The 27,596-nt window shown below is 50.0% G+C and overlaps 8 protein-coding genes and 1 non-coding gene across 9 annotated transcripts; 4 read left to right on the top strand and 5 right to left on the bottom strand.

Annotated features, from left to right (window-relative positions):
• Window positions 1-259: 259 nt before the first annotated feature.
• On the top strand, window positions 260-1,041 carry ASPWEDRAFT_107209 (60S ribosomal protein eL32; the record flags this gene model as incomplete). Its single annotated transcript, XM_040827871.1, has 4 exons — window positions 260-299; window positions 517-641; window positions 739-860; window positions 933-1,041. 4 exons carry the CDS (start codon window positions 260-262, stop codon window positions 1,039-1,041), a joined length of 396 nt encoding a protein of 131 aa, XP_040691234.1.
• Window positions 1,042-1,688: 647 nt separating this feature from the next.
• On the bottom strand, window positions 1,689-3,364 carry ASPWEDRAFT_26927 (pseudouridine synthase family protein; the record flags this gene model as incomplete). Its single annotated transcript, XM_040832923.1, has 2 exons — window positions 1,689-3,065; window positions 3,116-3,364. 2 exons carry the CDS (start codon window positions 3,362-3,364, stop codon window positions 1,689-1,691), a joined length of 1,626 nt encoding a protein of 541 aa, XP_040691233.1.
• Window positions 3,365-3,681: 317 nt separating this feature from the next.
• ASPWEDRAFT_t95 lies at window positions 3,682-3,753 on the top strand. Its single transcript has one exon. It is a non-coding gene; the product is annotated as a tRNA-Ala (tRNA).
• Window positions 3,754-3,758: 5 nt separating this feature from the next.
• Window positions 3,759-4,958, top strand: ASPWEDRAFT_182411 (acyl-CoA thioesterase). Its single transcript, XM_040831917.1, has 2 exons — window positions 3,759-4,263; window positions 4,316-4,958. Exons 1-2 carry the CDS (start codon window positions 4,184-4,186, stop codon window positions 4,752-4,754), a joined length of 519 nt encoding a protein of 172 aa, XP_040691232.1. The 5' UTR covers window positions 3,759-4,183; the 3' UTR covers window positions 4,755-4,958.
• Window positions 4,959-6,643: 1,685 nt separating this feature from the next.
• Window positions 6,644-7,141, bottom strand: ASPWEDRAFT_26925 (uncharacterized protein; the record flags this gene model as incomplete). The annotated part of the gene is made up of 1 exon (XM_040832922.1): window positions 6,644-7,141. The coding sequence occupies one exon, from the start codon at window positions 7,139-7,141 to the stop codon at window positions 6,644-6,646; it is 498 nt and encodes a 165-aa protein (XP_040691231.1).
• A 2,054-nt stretch (window positions 7,142-9,195) lies between these two features.
• Window positions 9,196-10,952, bottom strand: ASPWEDRAFT_39262 (uncharacterized protein). Its single transcript, XM_040835060.1, has 3 exons — window positions 10,883-10,952; window positions 10,656-10,810; window positions 9,196-10,599 (listed from the first exon to the last, which is right to left on the bottom strand). Exons 1-3 carry the CDS (start codon window positions 10,898-10,900, stop codon window positions 9,384-9,386), a joined length of 1,389 nt encoding a protein of 462 aa, XP_040691230.1. The 5' UTR covers window positions 10,901-10,952; the 3' UTR covers window positions 9,196-9,383.
• A 1,514-nt stretch (window positions 10,953-12,466) lies between these two features.
• Window positions 12,467-14,490, bottom strand: ASPWEDRAFT_459255 (putative DnaJ domain protein (Mas5)). The gene is made up of 6 exons (XM_040836658.1): window positions 14,331-14,490; window positions 14,249-14,275; window positions 14,116-14,174; window positions 13,586-14,048; window positions 13,338-13,515; window positions 12,467-13,285 (listed from the first exon to the last, which is right to left on the bottom strand). Coding segments are annotated over exons 1-6 (1,281 nt in total). The 5' UTR covers window positions 14,332-14,490; the 3' UTR covers window positions 12,467-12,732.
• A 175-nt stretch (window positions 14,491-14,665) lies between these two features.
• On the top strand, window positions 14,666-16,854 carry ASPWEDRAFT_26922 (glutamate--tRNA ligase MSE1; the record flags this gene model as incomplete). The annotated part of the gene is made up of 7 exons (XM_040832921.1): window positions 14,666-14,941; window positions 14,996-15,068; window positions 15,130-15,167; window positions 15,228-15,641; window positions 15,698-15,955; window positions 16,009-16,175; window positions 16,230-16,854. The coding sequence occupies 7 exons, from the start codon at window positions 14,666-14,668 to the stop codon at window positions 16,852-16,854; spliced, it is 1,851 nt and encodes a 616-aa protein (XP_040691228.1).
• A 999-nt stretch (window positions 16,855-17,853) lies between these two features.
• On the bottom strand, window positions 17,854-27,219 carry ASPWEDRAFT_50698 (uncharacterized protein; the record flags this gene model as incomplete). The annotated part of the gene is made up of 2 exons (XM_040837481.1): window positions 17,854-19,173; window positions 24,295-27,219. The coding sequence occupies 2 exons, from the start codon at window positions 27,217-27,219 to the stop codon at window positions 17,854-17,856; spliced, it is 4,245 nt and encodes a 1,414-aa protein (XP_040691227.1).
• Between the last annotated feature and the right edge of the window lie 377 nt (window positions 27,220-27,596).

Here is a 27,596-nt window from a genome sequence, read left to right as displayed (position 1 = left end):
TCTTGGCACCGCCACAGGGCTTCCCGTCCAAGCCCTAAACCACCCTTTTCTCGCTTAGCGAGCCACTAGCGCGGGCCCTGCACTCAGAGAGAATCGGGCGGGCGGCCAAACCTGAGCGGCGCGAATTTTTGCCCTGCGAATTCGAAATCGTCACGACAACCCTCGACGCCCAGCCAGCGACACCGACAAGGTACGACAAGAAGCCAAACCTCTTTGATTTATTGAATTGGGTTATACTGACTGGGATTGAAAATTCAAGATGGTCCTCGCAAAGAAGCACGTCCCTATCGTCAAGAAGCGTATGTTTTGTCTCTCTTTCCTCAGTTCCTCGAAACACATTATCCGGCTTGGGAGGGGAAAAAAAGAAACCAAAAAGAAGTGTTTGAATCGATGGATTAAATGGTGTCGATTGTGATTGTTGCGGGGGAGAATATCGAACGAAGCCTGGAATTTTTCTTCATATACAAACGAGGACATCGAATATGATGGACTGACTTGAGTTTTCGACGACAACAGGCACCAAGCGTTTCGAACGTCACCAGTCCGACCGCTTCAAGTGTGTCCCCTCGGCATGGCGCAAGCCTAAGGGTATCGACAACCGCGTCCGCAGACGCTTCCGCGGTAACATTGCTATGCCCTCCGTACGTTTTCCGAAACAGAATCTATGCAACCGACTTGAGCAAAACGAAAAGTCGTCATTTCTCCGGGACAAGAATGCTGATATGTTGGGTTTGGTAGATTGGATACGGTAGCAACAAGAAGACCAAGCACATGGCCCCCTCCGGCCACAAGGCTTTCCTCGTCCAGAACCCCAAGGACGTTGAGCTCCTCCTCATGCACAACCGCACCTACGCCGCTGAGTATGTCACCCGGAACTACGAGATCGAGTCATATCCAAAACACTTGAATAATATACTAACAAAAAAAACTAGGATCGGCCACGCCGTCTCCTCCCGCAAGCGTGTCGACATCATCGCCAAGGCCAAGGCCCTCGGCGTCAAGGTCACCAACCCCAAGGGCCGTGTCCAGGTCGAGAACTAAATGGAATGATCAACACAAAAAGGGAGAATTGGGATGGATGGTTTTTCTTTACTTGGGGCAGTTGTCGGTTTTTCTCTGTACGGTCGTGAATCTCGTGGCGATAACGAATTTCAGATTATGTGCATGCAATGGCAATGTGCAATGCAAATCTTCTTCAATACCAAAAACGGACGTGCGTGCGAGGATCGAGGAAGAAATGAATGAAAAATATTTATAAAATTTTTCAAAAAATCGGATATACCTAACAGGCTTTTTTTTTTCTCTTCCTTCTGCTGTCTGTCCCATATGGAAAGAAACTTATACTATGTTCCATTTCTTCCTCTATCTTTCTATCTTTCTTCCATTTGCGCAAAACGGGTCTATATGGTGTTTTAGGCTGGGTGTATGGGAATTAGGTCTAGGATAAATGGGCTTGTATTCATTTGATTCCCTTGGGACATGCTGCAGTCTGCGTATTGCATGAATAAAAATTTATGATGACTTATATAAACCAATTATCTTCCAACTCAGTTTGTTTGGTCACAGGTATCTAACTATGCGTCTATGCTCTATAGATGTAACAAAGCACACCAACACCTTGGATATCATGGCAAAATGCAAAACTTTTGAACAGATGCAGCAAGACATCAGACAGAAGGAAAAGGTTATCACGAAGCAGGTGCTGCAGCAGTAGCAGCCTCTTCAGTCTGCACCTCGCTCTTCTTATTCTCATTCTGCCAAGAAGAGTAATCAACCATTCCAACGCCCCGAACAATCGTGGGCGCTTGCTTCCTCTTATTCCGAGCAGCAGCGGCGGCAGCAGCCTCTTCATCGTCCAGTCCTTCCGGAATCACACCGTGACCGATGACGCGCTCCTCCTCTTCTGGCACAGGAATCCAATCCGGCGCTTCTACTGGACCTTCCATGCCATCTGGAGGCAGTCCCCAAGAAGGCATTTTACTCTTGTATTTCCAGTCACCTTCGTTATCCGCGTATGACACGGCGTGCAGGAAAATACCCAGTTCGTGTGTTCCCGGATCAGTGTAGAGCTCTGTGCCGCAGGTCGCGCAAAGTTCGCCGGACAGTCGCTCGCCTTTGCGCTTTTGGTAGTCCAGCACGGCAGCCTCATGTTCCCGGGACATGATCTCGTTCACCAGAGCAGGGTTAGTGCCCGGCGGGACGGATGGAGCTGCCGTGAAGTGTGTACGGTAGGAAACTGTGTCGGGGAGTTCCGTTTTGCCCATCAAGGACAGTTTGCTGATGATCTCCTCATCACGGTCTGCGCTGACTTCGTTCTTGCCGAGATCGGGACCAAAGACCTTACGGTTCGAGTAGATTGGGTCGTTGGAGATGGGATGGCCCAGGAACTGGAGATGCACACGGATCTGGTGTGTTCTGCCAGTCAAAGGGAAGCAGTGGATGATACTGTATCCCTCTGTCTCATTGGACAGCGAAGGCGGCGGCGTGGCAGCTCGGTCGGAATTAAAGGATTCAGCAGTCGGGGGAGGAGGTGGTGGGTAGTATGCCAATCGACGGAACTTGGTTTTCGCGTCCTTGCCCGTTGCGCGCACTCGGTTCAGGCCGAGTTTGGGACTGACAGACATGATGGGCTGGTCGCAGACCACAACGCCATCCGGGAACTTACCCTTAACCCGAGCGACGTACTCCTTCTGCACAGTTCGGTGCTGCAATTTTTTGGCCATCCTCTCTGCTCCCTTGGGAGTTTTTCCGATAAACATGACACCAGAGGTCAAGCGGTCCAGCCGATTGCAAGGCCGCGGGATCCATCCTCCACCACGCTGCGAGCGCAGAATCTCGACGATAGTGTTGTGATGGTACCTTCCGGCGGAATGAACGGGCACACCGGCCGGCTTGTCAATGACAATCAATTCGTCATCTTCGTGGATGATTCCGATGTCCTTTCCGGTGACTGGGGGTTCATGGCGATGAAGGGTATGGGAGACGACTTGGCCGTTCTTGACCACGGTATCCGGATTTCCAGGTACGCCGTTCACAGCAACAAGGCCTTTTTCAAGGGCTTCCCTCTGTATTCTGTTAATATCTTTGCCTTCTCGAAGAAAGGGGGCAAACGTACGTAGTATTCCGGTCTGCGATCCCGAAACTCCGATGTGAAGATTTCCACCAACGTTCTACCCCGCCATCGCTCCTTGCAGTTGGTGTTGAAGGTATAGTGATATGGGGCCACTCTGCGCAAGCCACCTTCGAAATAATAACGACCAGGCGGGTCGCACGGGGTCACCGCAACGTCGGGAGGGTCTCGAGGCTTTTCTTCGGGCTCTTGAGGAGCAGCCTGAGGCGTGGCGTCGACAGGAGTGAGGGCCATACTGGTGGACGGAAACTTGCCTCGCCGCAGCAGATAGGCAGCGATGCGGGGAGATGGAGCCAATGGGACGGATTGGAGGTGAGTGTAGCGCAGTGAAGAAATCACAAGATGCAATAAGATATGAGTACGGCGAAATAGAGATGAACGATGGAGAATAAAATGTCAAACAGAGAAAGGAGTGGCTGCTGATGGGGTTCCTGGTTCCTGGTCCTGTCCTAGAAAAAGAAAAAAAAAAGAAAAAACTTTGGGCGGCAAACTGTATTGCGGGGTACTGCTAAGAATGTGTATTGTAAGAAGGGGCTTGTCTTTCATCCAATGGGCTTGTGGTTTAGTGGTATAATACTCCCTTAGCATGGGAGTGGTCCGGGGTTCGATTCCCCGCGAGTCCATTCTTTTTGCATTTCTTTTTTGCATCTTAATTAATTGATGCAGTTGTTGCTTTCTCGATTGTTTTGTTCTTTTTTGTTTATGTCAGTGTGATATCAGACAGACTCACAAGCAGTGGCATATCAACCCCACGAGTCACAATTGGCTGACCTAATCTAACCTCGGTTCTCCAGCTCCGAGGAAGCATTCAACCGCAATTCATCTCGGAGATCTGCAGATCAAACGGCATAGAAAAGAAACAAAGTGTCTGAAAGTTACAATCTGTCAGCTCAGCCTGTTCAGACCTCACTTGTTGATATCGTCATCAGGCCATTCGTTGCGCCCATCACCCGTTGAACGTTGAACTCTAGATATCTTCATTGAAGACGGCGTACTCCACTTACCGAGCAATCAATTCATGTTCGAGCATCGATAAATTCATCAATCGATACAATGGCTCCTAAAGAAATCGAAGCAAAGAAACGTCGAACCCGAAGCGATTATGTCTTCCACCAAGAATACCGGACCAGATGGTCTGTCATCAACCCCATCCACATCCAGTATCAACACTAACCAAAACAACAGGTTCGACAACGACATGTACGCCCATCTCAACAACACCGTCTACACCATGCTCTTCGACTCGATAATCAACACCTGGCTAATCAACGAATGCGGCATGGACCCCTTCAGCCTCAACAACAAAGACCACTCCTCTTCGACCCCTAAAGCCGCCGAACAAGTTGGTATTATCGTCACTTCGTTCTGTGATTATTTCGCTTCTGTTGCTTTCCCGGATGTTCTAGAGCTAGGACTCCGGGTGTCGAAGTTGGGGTCGTCGAGTGCGAATTATGAGGTGGGGGTGTTTAAGAAGGGCGAGGAGGCGGTTAAGGTGGTGGGGGGTTATACGCATGTGTTTGTCGCGAGGGACACTATGAGGCCAACTAAAGCGGGTATGGAGGAGAAAGTGAGAAGGGGGTTGGAGAAATTACTTGTTGAGGGGGAGAGAGGGTCAAAGTTGTGATATCGATGGATTCATAGATTTGATATCAACAGCGGCGGAGGTATATACATACAGAGTTAGCTGGAAAGCACAACAACCCCAAGAGAATAGTGCATTATACAGCACATTAGACATCCTTATCACATGCAAAGCAGCTCCTAGTTTAAATCGCTTAGAAAAGAACGGTTAGGCCATCCACTATATAAACCGGTTACCCCGCCGGCCTATACCCCTCCGCCAGGATGACGCAGTTGATCAATGGGAATGTGATGGTATCATCAACGTTTCTGTCAGATAGCTCATCGCATTAGATAGTGACCCAACGGGAGCTGGAAATATCGGCTGCCATTCCATGTCAGTATCCAGTAGTGATGCTTGAAATCCGACTCTGATTCTTACCAGGAACACTTCGATTCTGCCCTTAACCCTGTTCTCTGGTATAGACGACCACTTTATGATGAGCACAATATTCACGGTGTTTGCTCCGCCTATCAGCCAAAGATCTTTGTTTCGGAGTAGTCGGGGATAAGATTGGGACCACCCTGACTCCACTACGATTGTTGGCAATGCCAACATCGTGGGCTTGATATATAGATCCGGTTGTTTGCTTGAGGATTGGTAGGGGGGTTTGAAGGAATGAAATGCTAGGTATATTCATTTAGTCTAATTGTAGTGTGTTGGACTCATCCAAGGATGTAAATCCACACGAGGCCTCGGCTTCGCTCGTTTCTCATCCAGGTGGAATGGGAGTCATGAAGCAGGGTTGGCCTTGCGATATTGGACTCCCTTGATATGGAGTTATAGCTGATGCGCACAGCATTTGCTTCTATTTCTGCGTCGTGATCGAGAGTTGAAGCTGCTTGCTTACTAGAAGACTGTCCATTCAGTGCTTGAATGTCCTGCTTGATGTGATCAGAGAGTTGTTGTGGAGAGAGTCTTTCTTCTGGCTTCGTAGTCATTATAAAGAAGGGATTTAAGTGAAGAGAGGCAGTGAGTAGGCGAGATAAATCGAAGTGAAAGTAAAGGTTGATATATGCCTTGATGCCTATACCATCACAGCGCTATACTACTAGTGAAGCAAGTAATGATCATCTAATTCAACAGATTTACAGACAGTCAATCTAGCATGTTGACTATATATATTCACTGAGTTGTCTTCAAAAGCTTCATAGCATCCAATATAGGCAATACACATCGACACACCAACACAGACCCGATAAGAATGTGATATCACCAATCAGCCTTATTGATAGTCGAATTGCATCATGCAGTCTGCACTTCCTGCATATTCCGAAGTCTCCATTCTGAGACGTCATAGTCGGGACTATCACCCCAGCCCGCCGACAGGGTTCTTCGACTAGTTGTCTTACTTCCGGTCTGCAAAATAGTTGCATGCGAGGAGAAAAGTATAGATAAGTAAATCCATTAAGTGATCCTTCCCGAGTCCACCTGTTCTATCGAAAATAAAAGCTAAATACAACCAGTCCTGTTGCGTCCTTCTATGTCTATTGTGCGAGAAAAGCAAGTCTATATAAGTGTATCCCGAAACGCCATCGCTACACGTAAACAACCGGAAATCCCTTGAGCGATGGAAGGAAGAACAAGACAAAGATAGTCAAAAAAAGAAAAGAAAAAGCAAATCGCTCGCTTGGACGTTGATCCCGCGACAATTCAGAAAGTCGTAACAATGAATCGCTTCTTGGAAATGAAGTTGTTGAAACTGGTCGCTGACGCCAATAACATAAAAACACAAAGCAAAAACAGAACTTTTCTCCGATCGGCCTGCGACATGGGTTGAATGTGGTCAAGTGGTCAATGCGACCACTGTATGTAAAAGTGATTGGGCAATGCTGTAAGATCTTGCCCTCGATATTGCTTGTGGCCGACTTGAGATCCGTGCGCAAAACACACTAATTCAGCTTGGTTGGAACAATGCTGCTGCATCGGGAAACATTGGAGCTCTCGGGCATCGAAACCCGGCGCATCGCGTTGGCTTCTGAGTCAAAGTGCCATTTTTGATAGGGTCCTGGGATAAATGTCCCCTTGGCATCCCACCCGGCAACCCAGGTGTAGCCATCGTCAAGCAGAAAGAATAGAAACTTTTCTGGTTTGGCGCCCTCATGAAGAGAGACTGAGCGCCAGCGGCATCGTTCCTCCATCTCGTATTCGAAGAGGTATCGGTGGAGGATGCGGCAGTAGACAAGAGGGATGGGCACCTTTTCATCGTAATCGTTGCCGTCGCGGCAGACGAGATGCCAGCCCTGTCCTGGGATGTGTCTGTAGATACCAGGAACGGGGCTTTCCCAATGTTCCTCTCTTTGGATTGAGCCATGGATGCGCTCACCCCGTTGGAACCAGTATGTTGGGCAAAAGACTGTCCGAAGACAGAGAAAGAGGTTGGGTGCCATGATGAATCGGCGATGGACCGTTTCGAAAAATCGAGGAGATATTAAATAGAAGTGTTCAAAGAGGAAAAAGAGGCAATTGCGATAATTGTGTATGAAAGCGCTCAACGGCAGGCAAGAAAAACGTTTGGTCAAAAAAACGAAGAGGGGAAAAGGCTGTGTCTATAAAGGGACGTTCATCGTGAAAAAAGAAATCAATCCGTAGTCTGATAAAGAAGATAAAACGGGTTGTAAGGTTGTTCGCGCTGCTGCGAGTGTCCGGCGGATTGTTCTACCCCGTACCCCTGTAGCTGGAATCGATGGATAAGATTCGTGGAGACGAATTTCAGACCGCACTGTCTGACTGCTGTCGCAATATCAAAAAAGACTTTTGCAACCAGACACGCTGTTATCAGGCGGTGTGTATCTGTGAGGTGTAGATGTCCGGTCGACAACCTAGACCTGCGTCTGAGTGGTACAAGTATTTCAAAAAGATTGCGAGGGCCCTGTCTGTAGAGACAACTGGTATAGCAGGGTCTCGGGGTTTGGGATAGGACGATCGAAAGACGAAGGAAGAGGGTGCAGCAATCGATAAAGCACGGCGCGGACGCGGACGCGGTTTATTATTGCTCAGCGCAAGTGCATGGCTGGAATCTCGCATCTAACTGGACGGAAGAAGAAATCGTCATGGCGAAGGGGGTTTAAAAAAGAGAAAAGAAAGCAACAAGGATTGCCAGGTTAAAAGGAGGCTGCAATGGTGTGTGCGTCAAGACAGATGGGGGCGGTCAGAACCCTCAAGGCAGCCGGATACAGTAGTTCGTGAGAGAAAATTTTGATATTGAGGGCTAGACCTGATGTGTAACGGTGGCGGCCCGTGGAAACAACGATACTAATTTAGCGTGCGACACCGCGGGAAAGCCGAAGGGAAAACCCCACCGGCCCACCATGGGCTTCAGCTGCATCAAACGATGTGATGGGATATTTTGGTCTAGTTTCCCTTGAGTCATCTTGGAGTGGGTAGTTTATATCATCGTCAATTCGTCATGGCAAGTTTTGCTGACAGACGAGAAAGAGCGATCGTCGCATTCGAGTAGGACTCGACCGCAGCCAGATGGAGAACATGACATGAGGATTCGAAGGCAAGCACGAACGAATGAGACTTTTCTTTGGTCGGAGCGATCTCAGCCGTGGCTTGTGCAGGCCAAAAAAAGTTGTCACACACATATTTCCGAAACCATTAGGTAGCTGATTCTTGTTGCCAGGGCTTCGAAGCTCACGACTACTCCTAGGAGGAGTAATTCCCCCGCCAGGCCAAGCTCACGGTCCCCCTTTTGTCTTCCCATTTCTGGTCTTCTCCCCATGGAATATCAATCCGAGATGACGGGAAACACATGTGAATGCCCCATGTTATCGAATTGAGTGGAATGACCAGTCTACCGGGAGGAGGGTAAGAAAGCCCTGGCAGAGAAAGGAAGTGTCAGTCCGCATCCGACTCTCAGCAAGTGGGGAGTGAGTGACAATCACCATGGCCAGCCCCCTTGGCATCATGCTATATCCTGTTGTGGCCCAAAGCAATAATAAATCAGATTATTGATATATCGTCAGATGGATGCCTGATTCTGCAGTTCACTGCCTGTAATTCTCACCTGGTTGTTGCCACGGGTTGTGCGACCATCGTCTATCTCACCAAGGCCTGGCTATTATTAGTGGATGGATAGCCTTACAGGGGGAGTAATCCATAGCTGAGCTTTGAATCCATGCAATAATAGAAATGGGTAAATGGGTAAATGGGGATGGTGTGGACAATCGCAGAGTGGAATGAGGTGGTGCGAATTCTCCAGAGAAGAAGATGGAGGGGCAGAGAAAAAAAAAAGTCCCATGACCAACGAAGCACGAGAACTTCTTCTCTTTCTTTCCTCCACTCCTTTGTCTGTCAGTAACAACAGGCCGAATACTCCGTAAAACACGCTGATTTCAAATTGGCCTGCTGCACTTCATCCTGGGAAGTCCAGACTATCGGTACCTTCATGCACCTATCCAGACGCAAGGATCGACAATTCCATGGCAAAAATTTTTTCGATCGCTCGGATGCAACCTATCTTTCAGGCACCGTTATCTCTTTGGACTTGTCATACGGAACATCTGGCTAATCGGATTACAGAAAAAAGAAAATAGCGACAGGGATATCAATCATTATGTGTACAACCTCCATAGAGTCGGAATGCAAATTGCTTGCTCAAGTACAATATCAGCATCTCACTACCCTTCAATGGTTGTGCCTGGGCTCTTCATATCGCTGGGCCAGTCGTTGATACTTGACAGCTTCCCGAAGAACCATGCCCTCGTTGAGTTGGCCAACTTCCTTTCGGAACAGTTCTTGCCATGGAGTCTGACTCTCAGGGGCATCGTACCCCCCTTTTGCGTCAAGTTCTTGCCTGCGTTTCTCTAGCTCCTCATCAGATACCAAGATATCGACTCGTCGTTTGTTCAGGTCAACGCGAAGTCTGTCCCCGTCTTGGAGAATGGCTAGATTCCCACCGGCCGCGGCTTCGGGGCTAGCGTTCAGGATGGATGGCGAGCCGGAAGTACCAGACTGTCGTCCGTCGCCTATGCATGGAAGGGAATGGACACCTTCTCGTAGTAAACGCCCGGGAGGGTGCATATTAACTACTTCGGCCGCACCGGGAAATCCTAATGGACCAGCCCCACGCATCACGAGAATACTCTTATCATCAATTGGTGTTGACGGGTCGTCAAGACGGTGGTGATAATCCTCCGGCCCGTCAAAGACAACCACAGCACCTTCAAAGGCATTTGGGTCGTCGGGGTTCTCTAGGAACTTCTTCCTGAATTCTTCGGAGATAACACAGGTTTTCATAATAGCCGAGTTGAAAAGACTGCCTTGAAGATGGACGAAGCCTGCATCTTTCATCAAAGGATCGTCATAAGCCCGGATCATACGACGGTCCCATGAATTTTTGCCTCGAACATTCTCTGCCATCGTGCGACCAGTGCATGTCAAGGCATCAGCGTTTAGTTTCCCCGCGTCTAGAAGCTCGGCCATAATGGCCGGAAGCCCGCCTGCTCGGTGGTATTCTTCACCCAGCAGTTCCCCGGCTGGCTGCATATTTAGAAGCAGTGGGATATGGAACCCGAGCTGATCCCAGTCATCTAGTGAAACATCTACCCCAATATGTTTGGCAATAGCATTAATATGGATCGGGGCATTGGTACTTCCACCAATTGCTGTATTAGCCATGATGGCGTTCTCAAAGGATTCTCGAGTCATAATATCGCTGGGTTTCCGGTCTGAATGTACCATTTCGACTACCCGCAATCCTGTTTCATAAGCACATTGCGATCTCTCGCGATATGGCGCAGGAATTGCAGCTGACCCGGGGAGCGCCATCCCGAGCGCCTCTGCCAGTGCATTCATTGTTGATGCTGTTCCCATTGTGTTGCAGTGCCCTACCGATGGAGTGCTATGCAGGTCAGTATGGATCCAATATAAAGACCGGGAAGCCTCGATTCGACATACCCACTAGCAACATATTCCATGAATTCATCTTTGTTGATCTCGCCTGCGGCATACATCTCTCTCCCCTTCCATACGACACTTCCGGAGCCTGCTAGCTGAGTCTTCACGTAGCCGTTGAGCATCGGACCAACATTCAGACAGATAGCCGGAATATTCTTTGATCAAGGATTAGCCAAACGAAGATAGGCAAAGTAAATTGGCAGCAAACCGCTGCAGGAGACACGCACAACTGTGGCAGCAGCCATTATTGCTGCCGGTACGGTCTTATCGCAACCGGTCAGAAGAACGACCCCGTCCAGGGGGTACCCATGAAGAACCTCAACAAGACCCAGATATGACAGATTCCGGTCAATACAGGCCGTAGGCCTTCTTGTACTCTCCTGGATTGGATGCGTGGGAAATTCAAAGGCGATTCCACCTGCGGTTCTGATACCTTCTCGGACTCGCTTCACAAGCTCTAGATGATGGCGATTGCATGGGGATAAATCCGATCCGGACTGTGCGATTCCGATGACCGGCTTCCCAGACATCAGCTCCTCCCTTGTCATTCCATAGTTGAGGTATCGTTCGATGTATAAAGCGGTCATTCCCGGGTTGGCATCGTTATTAAACCATCTAGAGGACCGCAACCTCCGGCGTTTTTTTGAGATGCCGGAATTTGAAGAGCCATTCTTCATGGATGCCAGCTTCTTCTCGAGGTCTATCGCACGCTTCCGCAGTGTGAGCAGCTCGGTTTCACAATCCTCAATATTGACTGGTCCACGACTTGCGCTCCCATCGCAGGAGCAACTCTCACAGGAAGCCTGAGGATTGCAAGACATGATAGAAAGATACAACAATAGATAAAGACCAACAATTCTTCAACGACCTGGGATACTTGTCTATCTGAAATCTCGAAACCGTCACGCGAAAGTTGATTGATATAGATCAAACCGGCTGAAAATCGGGACCCGATAAGAAACGATCCTTTGTCACGGCGTGCCGAAATTTGCAACCGACGGTATTCTGATTAAATTTAATACTGCTGACCGCGGCGGGAAGCATGAGCCATTTAAATAAGAAATTCCCTCTCACCCCGCCTTTTCTTCGGATCTGGACTGGCTGGTTTGGCTGATTGATTTCTTCTCGGTTCGGGGGATCCATTTCGGTGGTTCTTCGCCTTCTGCTACCCCACGCTATCCTGTTGCGGCCGGGGACGGAGGCATGGACGTTGTCATGTCATGCCTGCGAGTGCTCTCGGAGAGTTATAATTGTCAGCAGGATGGCCTTGCTTTTTTTTGCTGATCTATACACTGACAGTGATAGGCCATTGTCCTTTTATTTCTTCACATCCCGAGAGTTGGAGGTGGATGAACGCAAATGCCTTTTTCTCCCCACTCGAAAACGATTACCCCTCATACTTCGTCAATCTGTATCTCGATGACGATGAGATATGGGGAGAAGTATCATACGACGAAGCATGAAAAGAAATTGAATCATTTAAATCCGCAAATACGAACAAGGGAAATTAATCATAAGGTCAATGGGAATATACTCCCTGATTGAACCACTGCCTTGGGACGTCATCCCACGTTTTCTTCCCCACGTCGGATGTTTAACCATTCGACCGTCTATTATCTACAACACATGCAAGCGGATTGAAGATATCATGTCTGATGTATTCTCATCTATTGACTAACTAGGTAGCGTCTATAACAATAATCCTGATATCAACGAATCATGGAAGGGGGATTTGTCTTGAAAACCGCCGAATAAGTCAGGTCGTGATCATAACGACCCTTTCATCAAACGATCTTTTTCGTCTAGCTAAGAAAAAAAAGCAAAGCTGACCATCGTAATTAATCAAGAAGAAATAACTGGTCAAAGGAGCCAGAACATAAAACCAGTAAGCCCGAAGAAGATGCTGAAACACTCCCAAAACGCCCGATGATGCCAGAGGAGAGTTTGACCCGGAATGTATCATCGAATCGAATATATCTACCAAGAAGCCAGAATTTCTCTTTTCTTTTCTTTTCTTTTCTTTTCTTTTCTTTTTTCTTCCTTTCTTCCTTTTTTCTTTTCCCTGGTGAAAAGAATTCTACTGAGCCGCGCACTGCGCTGGCTCATCATCCTCATCGTCCTCCCAGGCAGTTCCACCGCTAGGGTCTTTAGAGCCAAAGTCTTCCATCTTGCCCTTGGGGTCGTACTCGACCTCGTCCACGGTCTCGGCCTGGATAGGTGGGTCGGGCTTGGGGAGCATTTGCTTGAGGTTCTCTACCTCTGCGGGACTAGGTGTCCACTTCTCATCGGGGAATTTGATGTTGACCGTCAGGTACAGATCGCCGCGGGAGTCGCTGCGCTTGATAGGCATACCCTCTCCGGGAACCTTGATAACCTGCCCGGGGCGTAGGATGTCGCCCTTCTTCTTGGGGTGACTGAGCTCAATACCCCGTCCGTCGAGGTGTTTGACCACCACGCGAGAGAAGTCCGTCAAGGCCTCGGCCAAAGTGACATCGATCTCGGCAGCCAGATCGGCACCGGCCCTTGAGAATGTTGGGTGCTCTTCTTCCACCAGGTGGAAAACGATGTCTCCATGCTCTTGGCCGGGGACCTGGTCTGCCTCGCCTTCCAGCACGATCTTGTCTCCCTCCCTGCAGATGGGGTTAGTGGATGTAACTCGGCTACTCGGACAGTCCAACTCACTTGGCTCCTGGAGGAATGTACAACTCCAGAATCTTCTTTGCCTCGGTTGTTTTCTTTCCCTTGCATTTCTTGCACTTATCCTTGGGGCTGAAGAAGTTGCCCTCACCGCTGCAAGTAGTACAGGCAACGGTGTTCTTGGTCAGGAACTGACCCATCATAGTCAACTTTTCAATGTATCCTGCAAGTAAATGAATTGTCAGCATCCCAATTATCCCAAGCAGAACCCCAAACACCCAAAGATATCGTACCTTCTCCCTCGCAAGTAGAGCACTTCTTGGCCGTCGCCTTTTCCTTGCCACCTTTACCCTGGCACAGACTGCAAATGACATTCTTGATGCTGGAGAACCGGACTGTCTTGCCCTTGTAGAGTTCCTCCAAACTGACTTCATACTTTTGCTCTTCGTTCGGGCTCTTGCGCGGCTTGTTGGGGCGTGGTCCTCCAGGCATGCCTCCCATGCCTCCCATGCCGGGCATACCGCCCATACCACCCATTCCACCGAACATCTGTGCTAGAATATCGTCCAAGTCGGGGCCAGCTCCCATTCCTGGCTCACCGGAGCCGTTAAATGCGCCCATGCCATGTGTGTCGTACAAATGCCTCTTGTCTTCATCGTAAAGGATATCGTAGGCTTCTTGAACAGACTTGAATCTGATCTCCGCCTCTGTTCGTTGTTCTTCGGGGACCTTATCCGGGTGGCTTGCAAGAGCGGCCTGTTGTAAAAAGCATCACTGTTAGTACTGGACGATTGGTTGGGGCCTTTCTCTTCTGTTTTATTACCTTGCGATAAGCCTTTCGGACCTCTTCCTTGCTCGCGCCTCTGGAAATCTCCAGGACCTCTGTAAACCCAGAAATTTGATTAGCCCATCACGTTCCATTGCGTTTTCCACAGCATAGTATGGAGGATATATACCGTAGAGGTCGATCTCTGCTTCAGCCACTGCACCAACATGTTAGCAAGCACGGGGCAATAGCGCCGAGCGGAAAGAACATACTGAGTTAAGCCGTCGGGGTCAAGTCGGATACTGCAAGAGTTTGGGGCTGAATAAAAGTCGAAAAATCTATTCAAAAACGACAACCGGTTCTATCTGGAGGATACTGAAAGGCCCGCGGGGAAGAGATCGGAGGTGGTTGTTTTCTGTTTCTCTCCCCGGGATCCAGAAATTTCAGTCCGCCTTTTTTCTGTCGGAAGCTTCCTGCAGATCCTCCGACTTGTTGGAGATTCAACCTGTCGCTTTTTTGGCTTCCAGCAACCCTCGCCTTGATTAATTCACTTTTCATCACAGGGTCTTATCCCCTTGCGCTATTCAACTATCCATCCACACCGGGGATGAGACGCCCACAGGCTGGGCTTTTCGCCCGTCGCTCATGGGTCTGCACTCAATGCAGGGCCGGCTACTCCTCCGTAACGCCGGGCAAAGCATCGAATCTACGCGCTGGTTCCAAGACAAAGACAAATCTCCCTGATTCACCTGCGCGGACTCGATTTGCGCCGTCTCCAACCGGATATCTTCACCTGGGGTCTTTGCGGACAGCATTGTTCAACTACCTCCTGGCCAAACGGACCGGAGGCCAATTCCTGCTACGAATCGAGGATACGGATCAGGTTTGTTTGTTGGATAGCATTGCGAGGAGAACAGATGTTAATTGATGAATGTAGAAACGGACCATTCCCGACGCAGAGCAGCGATTGTATGATGATCTTCAATGGGCCGGATTGCACTGGGATGAAGGTTAGACGGGCTGCGCGAGAGAATGCGAAATCTGGACGGAAAGCTAATACAGCTGTTGCAGGTCCAAATGTTGGGGGGCCTTACGGTCCATACAGACAGGTGAGATTGCTGGGATCAATTGTGCTATGTCGAGGGGTATACTAAGATCTTATCTCCCAGTCTGAACGAACACAGTTTTATCACAACCATGCCGATGACCTGATCCGTAACGGGCACGCATACCGGTGTTTCTGTTCGTCGGAACGACTCGACGCCCATGCTAGACATCGCAGCCAAGCGGGACTCGCCCCAGGATACGACAGGACATGTGCAGATATCAGCGAAGCAGAATCAATGGATAGGAAGACAAAGGGCGAATCATTTGTGGTCCGATTGAAGGTCGACGGGTATCCCATGTTCAATGATCTGGTCTATGGGAAAACCGGCCAGAGTCGCTCCAACAATAAGCTGGATTTAATTGACCGTGTATATGATGATCCCATCTTGCTCAAGTCAGACGGACATCCGACCTATCATCTTGCGAATGTAGTGGATGACCACCTCATGAAGATCACTCATGTTGTCCGGGGCACGGTAAGTGTTTTGTCCATGGATATCATCTCCAAGAAGAAAGGTGCTAATATCTACAGGAATGGATGCCTTCAACCCCTATGCATGTCGCCTTGTACAACGCTTTTGGCTGGACACCTCCTCGATTCGGCCATGTCCCTCTCCTCGTTGACCAGAGCGGACAGAAGCTCAGCAAACGCAACGCGGACATCGACCTCTCGTCCTTCAAAGATAAGCAGGGTATCTTCCCCGAGGCTTTGGCGAACTTTGCAGCGCTATTGGGCTGGTCTCATACCCAAAAGTCGGACATATTCAGCCTCGAAGAGTTGGAACAAATCGTATGTCTTTCCTCTAATGAGTCCACACCAATCCTTTTACTAATGACGCCCAGTTCAATCTGAAAATCACCAAGGGAAATACGATTGTCGCCTTTGAGAAGTTAGGGTTCTTGCAAAAGGCACACGCACAGCGATTTGCTGCAAATGGCGGTCCTTCTTTTGACAAGACGGTATCCTGGATTGCCAGCGCTGTGCAAGAGACATACTCACCTGAGCAACTGTACGCTTATACCCTCTTCCTCCTGCTCTTAAATATCTAACAAATCACTTTCAGCGCCCCGATCCTCCAAAATCGCTCTCTAACCGACTACATCGCCCCTCTCTTCCGCGCAGACGCCAAATCCTACACCAACGCCCAGGAATTCGTCCAGCGCAACTCCACCTTCTTCACCACCACCCTCGACAGATCCCCCTACACCCCAGTCGCATCATCCAGCACCAACAACAACAAGAAGGATAAACCCGCCTCCCCAGCCAATGACCTCCCCATCCCAATCACAGCCCTGCACACCGCCGCCGCAACCCTCTGTCTCGTCCCCAAAGCTCACTGGACCATCGACACCCACCGCTTCAACATCTCTTCCTACGATGGCTCGGGTTCATTCATTGAAGACGGAGCCGAGACACTCCCCGATGAATCGACCAGAGTGGCTCACGACAAACGCTTCAAAAAGGAACTCTACCATTACCTCCGCTGGGCCCTTTCCGGAGGTGCCCCTGGCCCTGGTATCCCCGAAACCCTGGAAATCCTGGGACGAGATTTGTCGGTTCAGAGGCTTCAAGAGGCGAAACAATTGACGGCTCCAGCTGGTGGCCCGACTCGAAGGGCAAAGCCGCCGTCGAAACCCAAAACCCAGGATGACCTTACTTGGATGGGCTCTCTGGCCCCGCGCTCGTAACCACTGTTTATGTTGGCAGTGACGGCATATGCCGTGATTTTGTGTATATAGTCGGGCTATTGTACGATAAATGCTACGGCAGTAAAATATCAAGTCGAGAGTACTGGTTTTTCGGATTTTTCAATTGAGTAATAATAACCTACGGACAGAATACAATGAATACACGGTCACACTTAGAATCACAAAAAAATCACTCGGGCCTCCAATTGACAAATATTAAGAGAAATGAGAAAGTTGCGCTGCGGTGCGCTGATATCGAAACAAATAGGAAGATAACATGCTACCCGACTTATAGAGGTCAAGGTAATAAACAACCAAAAACAAAAAGTAGAAATGGTGAAAGTCCTGGCTAAGGACAAACATGAGAGAAATAGAGCCGAATTAAAAAGAGAAGTCAGGGAAAGTGATCGTAAACGAGAAGCAAGAAAGCGTCAAGGAAAGAACCACAGCCAAAGGTCACTATCACAACACCACCAATCCATATCATCAAGGCTGGAAGATCAAGGCGTTTTGCCCCAACATAGAAAAAAAAAAAATACAAGAATCCAGCCTGTATTCTCCCAAGCATATTGACGATGATCGGAAATGACACTGCACTCCTGTCATGACCCTTTGGGGTGTTTGTTGCTTGTTATCCAACTAATAGGATCGATGGCAGTGTACAGATGGTATTGTCTGAACAGCGTGTGGCTCATAGAAAAGATAAACAGTGAAGTCGGAAAGCGCATGATGAACAAGGTATAATCCCAATTTTGAACACAGAAATAAAAAGAAAAAATCGCTGGCTTGGTACAATCGCTGCGGCGGTGACGCCTGGGATGAATCGGAAAGCTCGACTATTATCTGGGGGGTTGAAATCGTCGAAATCAATTAATGATCGTTCAAAGACAATCGTACGGTCGTCAATGTCGAGTGTCACGTAATCATATCCTTCGCAAAGAGTGGCTGAAAGTTGCTGGAGTAAACAGAAAACATATTATCCGTTAGAGGTGTCAGTTATTAATAAGGCTCCATATCGTCTGTCCATTCGTCGACATCACTGCCTGCCACCCTGAGCATCTGTGCATTTTGACCACCGATCGGCTCGTCTGGGCTAACACTTCGGATACCCTTTGGTTTCTTCCCTGCCATGGACACGGGCTGAGAATCCTCAGGGGCGATTCTCTTCCCGTGGGCAGCACGAAGCTTAGCATAGTAAACGTCGCTAGCATCTGGTTCAGAATCAGAACCGTCATCAAACGTCTCCCAGTTCTCGGACCCGGAGTTCGCCGTGTTTATAGTCGATGAGTTGGATACTTGTCTAGCTGCTGGAGGCGGTGGTGCGTGCTGCAGATAAGGGTTTGGTCGTGGGAAGCCCTGAAGAGAAGACTGTAAGGACGAGGTCGAAGACAGCGATGACTGTCCATTCGATCTGTGAGAGAAGATAGACGAGCTCATGAAGGACCGCTGGTTACGGTCATCATAAGGGTCTTCCGGGCTGACTGGCCGCACAAAAGAATTCGACATGGCACTGGCGCAGCGAGGAGGGTCGAACAAGTAGCTTCCACGCTCTTCTTTGGTATCAACGGTCAGAGCGCGCATCCTTGGCGGCGGTGCACGAGGAGCGGGCATTTTGCCGACAGTGCTTGAAGAATACGTTCCCGGTCCACCACGGCGATCAGTCGAGTTGTTTCCATGGGGCATATTGCTCAGAGGAACACGCGCGGGAATCTTAGAAGGTGACTTGGCTCCAGCCCTGGAAGGCGCCCGCGAAGGTCCAATTGTGTTGTATTTTGTCTGGCCGCCAGTCGGGGTCTTGGTAGCAGAGCGCGAGGGAGGGGGTTCCCTCATTGAGCTTGCAGGGCGGGGAGGACCTCCTCCCATGACACTAGCGGGGCGGGAAGGGCCTCCTCCCATTACACTGGCAGGGCGGGAGGGCGGCCTTGTAGCACTGCCTCTAGTGGCGCTTGGAGGGGGACCCGATGGTGTCTTGGAGCGAGGTGGAGGTTTGGCCATAACCGGAGTGAGCTCATCAAGGTACCTTTCTCCATGGACGAGGAACGGCCGGCCGTACTCATCCTCCCAGTTCTCCAATTCGGTTCTCAAATCAGCTTCAACCTTGGGCAACTCCTTGGCGATCCTCTTCCGCATCTTCTCTTCTCTAAGGAGCTTTCCTGGGTCGCGTCGTTCTCCCTTGTTGCCACGAGCCATGAGGCGCGAGGCATCCTGACTAGAATTAGCCAAAGCTTGGCGATCAGAAAGTAGCGTGCGGTGTTTTTCAACCAGTTCGAGGGTCGAGGCACGCTGTTCCTTCAATGTTTCCAATCGCGTGATTTCGGCCTCGTGGGCTTCCAAAAGGGCATCACTGTAAACATCTGAAAACGCAGGGGTGAAGTCGAGCATTTCCTCCTCGGAGTAGTAAAGGCTATCCCAGAGCTCCTGAAGTCGGCAACGCGCATCTTCCACGAAAAGGTGTAGGTTCTGTCTCTTGAGTTCGTTGAGGCGGGCCAGCTCTTCTTCGAATTCGTTGATGATTCTAAGTCCACAGCCGCGGTTCGCGGACATAAAAGCCTTTTGATCGCATTCCTCCACTCCGAATCGGTCCCAAAGTGCTTCCACGGCAGATTTCAATTCCCTCAATTTGCGTTCGCGACCCTTCTTCTCCTCCAGCAACTTTTCGCGCTTCGCCTTCATGTTGGTGAGATCAGATTCGTGAAGACCCAGCTGCTCGGGAGCCTCGCGATAGAATTTGACGATAGACGAGTCCGTCTGCGCCTGAGGGGTACCGAGCTCGGCCCAAAGGTGGATAATTTCCTCGCAGGTAGATTGGACAAAAGAAACACGTCGGTGATATTCTTCGTAAACTCTGGTGAATTCGCTATCCAAAGCGGTGACGTATGTCGGGGAAAGGTCGAAGCTGGGCGCGATTGAGGATCCTGGCGCGGTTGGGGGAAGAGCAATTGAAATGAATGACGGCTCCAGGTGGGATGAGTAGGATTCGAGAGCTTCAACAAGTTCTGGTGGTCATTAGCGAGACATTCTTCCTTACGCGAAATACAGCATGGTCGACTCACTCTTTACTTGCTCGAAGCGCTCCCGGTGTAATTTGCTGAGAGCACCATACTTCTCTCTAAGGAACGTGAGACAGCGATTAAGCGGATAGGAGACCCGCAGCTCAGCATCATCCAGATGATACTGGCCATTGGCCTTTTCATCGACCAAGGAGCCCTCCATCTGTTGGATAGCCGTGATGAGGCGCTCAGCCTCTTCTGTCATGTCATTTTTCTCACTGGAGGATTTTAGTGTTAGAAAAAGCAAAGAGTGTGTTGGGCCTCAAGTAAAGCTTACTCGTCAACAAGTTTGAGATGATTGTTTAGACTTTCCGACAGGGCACTGAAAAGCTGCATGTCATGTTAGTGTCTGGCATTTCCAATGTTTATCGCGAAAGAGGGGGAGGTAAGGAAACATCAATCAACCAACCTCTGCCTCTCTAGCATCGCGCTCATGGCCGGGAACTCCGATATCATCGAAGATCCCATGCAGCTGGGTCACAATGTTGTTGACCTGGGTGGTCAGGTAGCTCGTGTCGACTGTCATGTTTTTTTAAAGAGCGACAACCCCAAGCACGGGGAACAGAGACTTTGTTGACGTTCAATTTCTCAAGAGGCGAAATGACATCTGGCGGGAGAGACCTGCAGGGAAGACAAATATTTATGTATGGATCGGGCTTGCGCACGCGTATGCAAGGACTAGCGATGAGGGGGTGCGATGGAGATGGATCATTGGTGACGCCTTGTTTTCCGTCGCAAAACGAAGATGAGATGCAGCCGCCGCGGCGTTGCAAAAGCGGCGCTTGTCGCCGCCCTGTCGCTGGGGCAACCGCTGACTCAGCGATCTCACCGCCCGGATCTGCCACTACCCCGCCACCGCCTTCTCCGCAGTGTCTCGTCCATCATCGACAGTGTCAATCGTCATTTTGCGGGCTGCATCGAGCATCATCGCCATTGTCAGTGGATGGTGGATTAAATAGCATCTGTTCATCTCATTCTTTCTATTATTCTCCAGAATACCCACCATGCAGACTGCACAGCAGTCCTGGGGTTTGTGTGACTTCATCTGACAGCTCCAAATTAACCACCAAACTAACGAGTATACCAACCAACCTAGAGCTCGAAAATGCCATCGACTTAATCGACCCCCAACGAGATGCCCTTTACCAATACGATGATGATACTCACAAGGCGCTCAACGCTGCCCGCCCCTGGTCCCGAGACCCCCACTACTTCAAGTCGATACGTATCTCCGCCGTCGCCTTGTTGAAGATGGTGATGCATGCCCGCTCCGGGGGCTCGCTCGAGGTCATGGGCTTGATGCAGGGTTATATCGTTGCCGAGACGTTCGTGGTCACCGACGCCTTCCGTCTCCCCGTCGAGGGAACCGAGACACGAGTCAACGCCCAGGAAGAAGCCAACGAATACATGGTGTCATTTCTACAGGCGTGCCGCGATTCAGGACGGATGGAGAACGCAGTGGGATGGTATCACAGCCACCCAGGATACGGGTGCTGGCTCTCCGGAATCGACGTCACAACGCAGGATATGCAGCAGATGGGCGGCCCCTTCGTGGCTGTGGTCATCGACCCCGAACGCACCATCTCCGCCGGCAAAGTCGATATCGGTGCATTCCGAACATTCCCCAAAGACTATACCCCGCCCAAGGAAGGAAACGACGACGACGACTACCAGACCATCCCGCTCAACAAAGCGGAGGATTTCGGCGCCTACGCCTCGCAGTATTACTCGCTCGAGGTGTCGCATTTCAAGAGCACGCTCGACACGGAAATCCTCTCCCTCCTCTGGAACAAATACTGGGTCGCCACACTCAGCCAAAGCCCCCTCTTCACCACCCGCGATTACAGCAGTAAGCAGATGATGGATCTCAGTCAGAAGGTCAAACGTGCCGCCCGCGGCATCGAAACCAACAGTTCACGAGGCGGCGTCAACACCGCCAAAGACCAGCAATTGGATAAAGTAGTTAGAGATGGACAGCGTATTGTCTCGGAAGAAGTAAAAGGCCTATTAGCAGCCGAGGTGAAGACACAGCTGTTTCAGGGGATTGGGGAGAATACCAAGACAGAGACTTGATCAGATCATATAAATTAATATGGCTACGTGAAATGAACATATGTCGATTCGAATTATGGCTCTTTCTGCCATTCACCTTTCTCTACGAAAGATACGGAGTACAATGAGAACCAATGTCATGACAAGATTCTATTTGATTATCCTGAATGTGGTTTAGTAGCCACGAGAGAAAACGCCTATACATGAACTGCCATCAACCTGTATAAGATGCCACGACATTTCCAAAAAATAAAAAAATAAAAAAAAGATGCCTAGTATAACAGGCGGGGAGTAGATGGGGGTAAATAGTAAGGTAAGCATGAATTGCCAAAAAAAAAAAAAAAAAGAGTAAGAGCACACAGCCCGTGTCATGATATATCATTAAGGTATCCAAACATGAACGAAATATCCTGGCAAAAAAAAACTCCGGGTATAAGAGAAAACGAGGGGCCAAGGTTTATACGAGATGTGTATAAAACCGGCCAGAAGGTCATTGTACATCATAGTATGCCTGGTATAAATATGTGCAAATATAGAAAGATAAAATGATGTCAAATAAATGGGAAAGATAGGCGCGTCAAGGATGGAACGAGATGAGGTAGGCACCAAAGGAGATCGAGAGGCCGACTCAAGACTTGAGGCACAACAAATTAATTGGTGCTTTCTCATGCAATCTGGTTTCAGAATAAAGGAGCGACTGGCGATTCTCGCCAAGTGGGATAACAGTTGGATAGAGGGATGTGACAAAAGTTCCCTCCTTTGTCATGTGAAACTCGAGTGGTGGACCGGATCGGATTCGATAACGGCCTCGGATCCTTTGTTATCTCTAGAGCCCACAAGCCACAGCTTAATGTTAATTGCGATATAATTGTCACAATCATCGAAATATAGGTCTCTGGGCGTCTTAACTGGACAGGAAAAAAAGGCCTGTCATAGATCCAGAAAGTGCGACGCAGGCGCGTTAGTAAACAAGGCTCTCATTCGCAGCATTATGAGCCAACAGAACATGAAATTTCAGTAAACAAAGAAGCCTTGGCATCAAGTCTCTAAGTTGTACGTAATGCTGGTCGTTGGGATGGGGCGAAATGGGTGAATGATTCAATGAATCCTTTTCATTCACCATCAGAACCCCACCGCCTAGCTGAGTGTCGCACGAGCAACTGCCCAGTCTAGAGTCTAGAGCCTTCAGCCCATCGCCAATTAGAGGCTTCGAATGGCCCTGAAGCAAACGATAAGCGGTTGGATATCGACGGATCTCGGTTTACCGTGGGATAGCGGCGGTAATCTCGGGCATAGCGGCGATCGCCGAACGGCGCAATTGCAACGCTGACAGGGATGTCTTGCGCCATCGAACGACCAAGCGGGGAAGCGTGCACTTATGGTCGAATCAAATTTTGGTTTGGGAGGTAGGAGGTCGGTGGCTTCGATCTGTTTACAGGAATCCTGATTCAGATAGCAGTCTACGCCGAAGAAAGCATGGTCAGTCGTCAATTCATAGGAAATTAATTTCCCGGAAAAAAAAGAAAGAAACGTGGGTATCGCCAGATATTCAACCCCCCGTATGGAAAAGGGAAAAAGAAAGAAAGAAAGAAAGAAACTAGAAGAGCAGGTCTACTTGATCACCGTGGGGGCATAACCATGCTTGCGATGATCAAGGTACTCATATCTCTACCAGTACCGGTAATAGGCGCATACCTCGCAATTTTCTCGTCCTCGCGCTCCCTAGGCTCTATCTCCAAACTCCGATCGTACATGTCGTGGACGTCGCCTGCTCCTTGCAGATTGCTAAGGATGTAGTCATGCAGTTCAGGAACTGAATCAAGGAGATAAGGCACGTTCTGGTACTGTTGAATGTCACGGATAACCTCGGCGGTTTTCGCACGCTTGTTGAAGTTGATCAGCTCCGATGGCGTAAGGGACGGGATACCATCCTCAATGAATGTCAGATCCGTCAGATAAACACCTAGCAGGGGTGCTGTTAGTATCATATCATGCAAGTGGGGAAACAGGCTAATCCCTGCTCGTACCAAAGAATGGAATGCACGGCGGATTTGCAAGATGCAGAGTCTCACGATATTCACCAAAGTTTTTCGTGCTCGCCATGAGTTTGCGCATCTGCTCGAGAATTGCGGACGTCCGTCCACTGACCTGGGCCCAAGTCCGGCCAAGACGGTGAATAGGTGCCGTTCCGAGGGCAGAAATAATAGATGTCAAGGTAGAGTAGTTGTTAAGAGCACGGCATTTCTAGATCATAGTCAGCATACATATGCATTTCTCGATGACGGGGGGTGGGGTGCCCTACATCTGCCACGTTCACAAATTGCTTGATGACAACCACACGCTTCTTGACGTCGGATTGGGCGAGAATCATCTCCGCAACCCAGTTGGTCAATTGGTTCGAATGCAGAATCAACGATTTCACATTAGCAGCAGGCTCAGGCTCATCAGGCCCCACCTTCTTCTGCCATGTCTTGTTCAAGCATTCGGTAGGACGGATCTTCGAGTAGAGGCACCATTCAATGATAGTCAGCTGTCGGGCAAATTCAGTGGGATCAATGTCCAAGAACTTGAGCTTCTTCATGTTCTTCGGGATGATAGGTGTCGGGGCAGGGACAGCCTTCGTAGGAACAAGTCGTTTGGCGGTTGTGTCTTGGCCACGAAGACGCTGCTCGATGACTGATAAGAGCTGAGGAGAGCCAGGAGTCTTTGTGGTGGCGATGGAATCCTTGGTAAAGTTGTAAACACGTCCAAGGAGGTTCATGTTCACTTCATCACTCGGTTCCATCCAGAAATGCTCAAACCAGCTCTTTAGAATGTTCACAACTCGGAATCGGATGGGTCTTTGCTTTCTGTCGATCCAGATCTGCATTTCCTCATCATTCAAACCAAATGGAGGCTGAATGTTGAACCGTTGTACAAGCAGCTCAAACAGCTCAGAGGCGGACGTGAACGAGCGGTATGTGAGGAGGAAAGTGTTATTGAAAGAGGCATCCAACTTGTCATGGCGTGTAAGGTGTTCCACTAATCCTGCGAGCGTTCCACATTTCAAAGTGGGCACGTCGTTCTTGGTATCGAAGAACACTTCGCCATCGTGGTCCATCTTCAATAAGAACCAAGGAGTCTCATCTGGCTCTCTGACGGGCTCTCGGATGGGCTCCCTGGTGATAGCTGTAGGAGGGGCTTGGCCAAAGAACCTCTGCGCTTTGTCCATGTTGCGTCGAACCTTTTCTGTAGAATTGTCGACTGCGTAGGATGATGGTATTCCAATGGTCTCTGTGGGGACCCTCGACTGCGATTCTCCTCGACTGTGCGGGGGGTTGAAGGGCTCGTTGTCTCCACCAAGACGGCTTTCGCTTCGGAAAACAGAGTTGGGCTCAGGAATCTGTTCGAGAAGCAGGGACAAGGAGAATCCGATCTGAGAAACATAATTTTCGAGCTGTCTGGCAATACTCCTGACAGCGTTCAGCCGGTCGTCAAGTGAATCGCTGCGCAACTCAGCCCATTCATCCCCAAGTGGGGCCGAGACTGCTTGGCAGCTCAAGACAAAATCGGCAATGGCATCGTAGACCCGCTGCTTTTGCAGACTGAAGTCGACCAGTTGGGGGTTCTGGAAGCTCGTGCCAAGAGGTGCCAGGTTGATCGCCTCGACGGCAGAAAGCCATGGGCGGAATTGCTCGACAACCCGGATCGCAGCAGCAGACACAGCGTCACCAATTTCATATTGTTGGGCATGCGTCACGATTTTCTTTTGGTTCAGGGTCAACCGCTCCTCCAGCCGACGAATACTGCCAACAAAGGATCTCCTGAGGATGTCAATGTGGTCCAGCAATGCCGAGTCCAGGGGCACGGATGGCTCAGCACGCGAGTCGCCGCCATCCTGGTCCAGAAACGAGGTTGGACCCGCCTCAGTCAAGGAAACACCGTTGTTCTGCCAACAGCCGCCCGAGGTGCTGCCAATCACAAAGCCGGGGATGGTGCGGTGAATAGTCTCCCCGCGTTGCTTTCTTGCAACATCCACGTAACCGTAGACGCCATGCATGACTCCATCGGCTTCTTGCAGACACTTGTTGACCGAGTCTGGACCCGGCCAATCGGCTGCAGCAATGTGCGACGAGAGGACCAGCTTGGAAAATTTGGACATCATATCCCTGAAGTGGGGGTACAGGGCCTTGTTGGTCGAGATGATCGACGGGTTTCCGGAATGATTGTCGGTCGTATCCGATCCAGCGGCCAGGAGCATGCGGAGGTGATCTGAGATGTCCTCGGCCTTTCTCACATATTCGGAACGGTCACCGTTCAAAAGCGTTTGGCGGTATGAGTCGATAGCATTGTGCATGGTGTCAATGAGCAAGGGCCAGGTAAGAGGAACTGAAGCACCGTCATCGACAAAGTGCGTGGAAGCTTCCGACGAGATCGAAGGACGATGGAAGTCCGTGACGGAAATTGCAGCATTCGACATCTTCCGCGGGCTTCTGGACTGTCTGTCATGGACGGACTTGGTGGCGGACGGGGGATGCAAGGAGTCCATCGAAGTAGCAGGCGAAACCCCATCCATGAGCGACTGGCGTCTCCGGGACATGGAGTCGTGGGAGGCAAGCATCAACGACTCGCCCTCAGCCTCAGAGCCCGAGCCATCGTAGTCATCCTCGTCACGCTCGAAGCCACGAGCCATCATCTCCGGTGGCGGTCGAGTCTGATCGGGAACAAAGAAGTTGTTTCGGTCGCGGGGACCAGTTTCGTTTGCCGACGTCGGGTTTTCAAACGGCAGCTCCATTGTGCTGTATCCGGTGAGGGTATTGAAGTAGAACAAACGACCGTCGGGGGTCGCTTGGGGGATCCAAAAGGCGGCTTCCTCCTGCTCATTACTCGAGCATGGCCCCGGGCCCTCAATGGGCAGAATGGGCTGTGAATCGCGGGGGTTTCCTTCCGAGTCAACCTCTTCATCTTCATGTTCCTCTTCATATTCCTCTTCGACACCGGATTCGGCGCTGAACTCTCCATCTTCGCGAGCGTGTGATAATTGATCCTCCAGGTCTGCTGTGTCTGTGATTACAGTACAATAATTGCTGGGAAACCAACCGCGAACGTTATTGTTGATGACACCATCCCACCAGCCGGTCTCGAGCTGGTTCAAAACCTGGATGACATCGCCTCGTTGGAAGCTAAGACTGGTATGGTCGTCTGCGTCATAATCATACATGGCTCGCACGAACAGGGCGGGAGCCGGTTCGGGACTGGGCGAGTAGCCCGCACCGCTAGTCATTTTCATGGGCGACTGACCGACAAAATCAAACTGCTGCAGCTGTTGTTGATGTTGCTGAAAGGAAAGACTATTTCCCCGACTGCGACTCGGAGGTGTATCAGTCGTGGGGGTGGACACTTGCTCGGAGTACTCGAAGGCGGTCGCAAAAGTCCCGGATTTGGTCGCCAGGGCGGATCTGGTATCGACGGCCAAGGGCTCTGCCACACGAGTGTCGTGCATCGAGCGTCACAGCAATTGACGCTGCACCGGGGGGTGGGCTAGAAGAGTGCGTCTCCCGTTGACTGCTGGACGAACTCAAAAGAAGGCGTTGCTCATGACTAGGTTAAGGTGTGAAGATGGGAAGGATAGCGGTAGAAATTAGGGGTGGTGTGATTGCA

This window comes from Aspergillus wentii (genome assembly GCF_001890725.1).
Source record: "Aspergillus wentii DTO 134E9 unplaced genomic scaffold ASPWEscaffold_3, whole genome shotgun sequence".
In the NCBI taxonomy this organism is placed as follows: Eukaryota; Fungi; Ascomycota; class Eurotiomycetes; order Eurotiales; family Aspergillaceae; genus Aspergillus; species Aspergillus wentii.
Note: the sequence above shows the minus strand (reverse complement) of the source record. Positions and strands in the feature narration are given on the sequence as shown.

Bases quoted from the DNA above. Each gene is read 5' to 3' on its own strand.
- ASPWEDRAFT_182411 (XM_040831917.1), top strand. From the start codon at position 4,184: ATGGCTCCTAAAGAAATCGAAGCAAAGAAACGTCGAACCCGAAGCGAT. The intron at 4,264-4,315 runs GTCTGTCATCAA...CCAAAACAACAG, and splicing joins CAAGAATACCGGACCAGATG to GTTCGACAACGACATGTACG.
- ASPWEDRAFT_39262 (XM_040835060.1), bottom strand. The intron at 10,600-10,655 runs GTATGTCGAATC...TGACCTGCATAG, and splicing joins ATGGAATATGTTGCTAGTGG to CACTCCATCGGTAGGGCACT.
- ASPWEDRAFT_459255 (XM_040836658.1), bottom strand. The intron at 13,516-13,585 runs GTACGATATCTT...ATTTACTTGCAG, and splicing joins CTCTACTTGCGAGGGAGAAG to GATACATTGAAAAGTTGACT. The intron at 13,286-13,337 runs GTGAGTTGGACT...CCCCATCTGCAG, and splicing joins TACATTCCTCCAGGAGCCAA to GGAGGGAGACAAGATCGTGC.